This window comes from Priapulus caudatus, unplaced genomic scaffold (assembly GCF_000485595.1).
Source record: "Priapulus caudatus unplaced genomic scaffold, Priapulus_caudatus-5.0.1 Scaffold6808, whole genome shotgun sequence".
In the NCBI taxonomy this organism is placed as follows: Eukaryota; Metazoa; Priapulida; class Priapulimorpha; order Priapulimorphida; family Priapulidae; genus Priapulus; species Priapulus caudatus.
Genome location: NW_014583869.1, coordinates 713 through 3,846, shown reverse-complemented (window position 1 = coordinate 3,846; position 3,134 = coordinate 713). Strand labels below are relative to the sequence as shown.

General features: G+C 41.4%; 1 protein-coding gene across 1 annotated transcript; it reads right to left on the bottom strand.

Annotated features, from left to right (window-relative positions):
* Positions 1 to 208: 208 nt before the first annotated feature.
* LOC106820101 (glucose dehydrogenase [FAD, quinone]-like) lies at positions 209 to 1,777 on the bottom strand (the record flags this gene model as incomplete). Its single annotated transcript, XM_014824656.1, has 4 exons — positions 209 to 380; positions 895 to 992; positions 1,125 to 1,314; positions 1,544 to 1,777. Coding segments are annotated over 4 exons (694 nt in total), but the record flags the coding sequence as incomplete, so codon positions are not given.
* Between the last annotated feature and the right edge of the window lie 1,357 nt (positions 1,778 to 3,134).

Genomic DNA, 3,134 nt, shown 5'->3' with positions numbered 1-3,134 from the left:
ACAGGATTGACAGAATTGAGTTTTGTGTTCACAGAATTGAGTTTTGTGAGACAGAATTGAGTTTTGTGAGACAGAATTGAGTTTTGTTAGACAAAATTGAGCCCTGTCCTGCATGGCGCCCCGTACCAGCACCGGTTTATAATGAATTTTATACCTACATACAACGATCCTTCAGTACTGTGTAAATGCGTAATGATTATATTTGAACTTGCATTGAACTGGTCAAGTTGCTCTTTGGGTCCAACGCCAGACAAGAGGAGGATGTGAGGAGAGCCGATAGTTCCAGCAGAGAGGATCACTTCCCGAGACGCTCTCGCTTGTTTCTTTTCGGCACCATGTATAAACTGCAAGCCTACCGCCCTCTTGCCCTCAAACATTACCTAATCAAAGAATAAATACTTTAAATATAAAAATTATCTCTCCGGGTATCGCATGGAGATCTTTCGATTAGATGTGATGAATTGAGTAAACGCGCACAACATGCACATATCTGTTTACATAAAGTTGCAATAGCTTATTACAATGAATAATAATATTTAAATACAGTTTGACTTTGCGTGGTTTATTTGAAATAAGTCGCCGGATCTATTTCTTGTAATGTCGAAATATTATTACATTGGTCACGTGGGCTTGAGTTATGACGTGTAGATTTGGCCTGCTTACGACAGGCTGCAGGTAGACTTTGGCGGTGTGTGCGCGGGTGCCATCTCTGATGTTTGCCTGTGTTTTCATAACTCCTACAAAATCACTGGTTATGTAAGGGGATAATAAAAATAGCTCTGAGCGTTATTTATGAAATATCTAATTTGTTCATAATAAAAAATATTGATGCCAAATTGAATGAAAACGCTCATGTATATTACCATAAGGGTTTTCTCCATTCAAATCACCAACTCTATATCCTAATTCCTGCGCCGCATCTAGAAACAAATCCCCAATTTCTGTGTAGGTGGATTGTATGATAGTGAGAGGACCTCCGACACCATGGTAGTCTGCAAAATGATTGGATGATATTTATTAGTAATTACGAAGGCTTTATTGTTGCCGCCTGCTTCATCAGACTTAAACTCTAATCCACATACGAGTATTCACTATAGGTGTTCACTGCAAAAAAATACACGTACTGGAGTTCTTGAGTTCAGGTATCTGCATATCTTCGGATTTCTTGAAATAAGGAAGTACGTCGTTGTAACTCCATCCCGTTGCTCCCATCATCTCCCATTTGTTGTAGTCTTCGGGTGAGCCACGTATATGCAACATAACGTTTATTGCGCTGCTGCCTCCAAGTACCTTTCCTCTTGGCCACAGGCTTTCCTAGATTTAAAATTTTACAATATGCACAGTAATACTTAAATGTAATATCATAGCGCAGGCGATAATGGTGCCCGATAAATGATTAGAAGTCGGGCGTTATTTTTCTCTGGTGTCATTTTGTCAGTGCTGTTTTGATTCTGATTCATGCTACATTATATGTCGTGGCAATCAATATACCACAACCTAGATGACTATATGGTACGTATTGCATAGTACACATCGAATCTACCTTGTTCTCACAGGCCTGACAAGAGAACTTCTGCGGTACTGTCCTATAGCTCCAATCAACCTTCGTTTTTCTCAGAAACGGATGTAAAGCTGGTATATCTATGTCCTTGTTACCCTCAGGCACCCCACCGGCTTCTACCAGCAGTACTTTCACATCAGGGTCATCAGATAGACGGTTAGCGAGCACACATCCTGCTGTCCCTCCTCCCCCTATCAAGGTATAAAAGCAACTAAACTAGAATACGTGTAATTATATTATCAATTTATCTATCAATCTATCTATCTATCTATCTATCTATCTATCTATAAATCTATCTATAAATCTATCTATAAATCTATCTATAAATCTATCTATAAATCTATCTATAAATCTATCTATAAATCTATCTATAAATCTATCTATTCTCTTCATTCCCTTACACCTACCGATCCACTTCAATGTCGTTAAAATGATGATGAAACCAAACATGGTCAAGTCTGCGTTACTCCACGTGGGGACCCAGTCACACATTTCCTTGGACTCTCAACCAGTCCGAACCACATCAGGTGGGTTGTACTGCACCAATAATTATAATCGTCAGAACATCGTCAGGATCCGCCTACGCTGTATGTGACCTCCCCGGCCGCTTCTCGTGTACAGCCACTGCCTGCAACACAGCCACAACGAGGGCGAAGCAGCACGCTTGTCAAACCATGCGTACGTTCGAGCGGTATACACATGAGGAAACGCACCGAAAAGCTCTTCCTAAACAGCCTCTAGCAAGAATGGTCAATACGCGCGTAGAGCTGGGTTATAAAGACCCCTTAAATAATTGCAAGAGTCACAACCCAGAAAAGCCTAGTAAAACGTGTGTCAGCATCGACTATGAAGTTAAACGAGAAGTAATTGTTATAAAGAATTTTCATGCGCGCGCACATATTAACACAGAACGTAGGCGTTTGCGCTGATGTATTTTCAGATTAATTATTTCGATCCCTTGCTTGTCATAGCAGATGACAGCGTAGACCGAGCTCTGCCGTCCCAACGTCATACATTCATTATTCTGTCTATTCACGAGTAGTGTTGATAGCATGTTGTCCCTTTACCGCGATTGATAATATGTGAGTTCATCCCATCTCATGTCGGCCAGCGGTGACATGCAACGATATATAGCTCATCAGCCATCACCAATGATTTCGTATAGCATTTCTATCTGCATCTATCTCCACTTGTACCGCTGTGAATGAATTTTGGCTAATCGCTGTCGCTAAGTCGCGAGTCAGCGCCGTAATCGCTTGTGCAGATTCGAAATTGCATCGCTGACACCCAGACATTCGCAACCAGCAGACTACCAAATTGTTCGACTAACTGGAGCCGGGTACTGTCGCACTAATATCGCGTGTCAAATACTCACTCGTTCATCTCCAAAGCAATTCCATTTCTAACCATGCAGAAAGCACCAGCACGCACGCCGGCACACACACACTCATCATCATTTCTACACATTCTATCAACGCACACCTCACCTATACACTACACATCGTACGACATCAGCACTACACTCACTATACTACACACTTTATACACCACTACTATCATATCTCTCACAGCA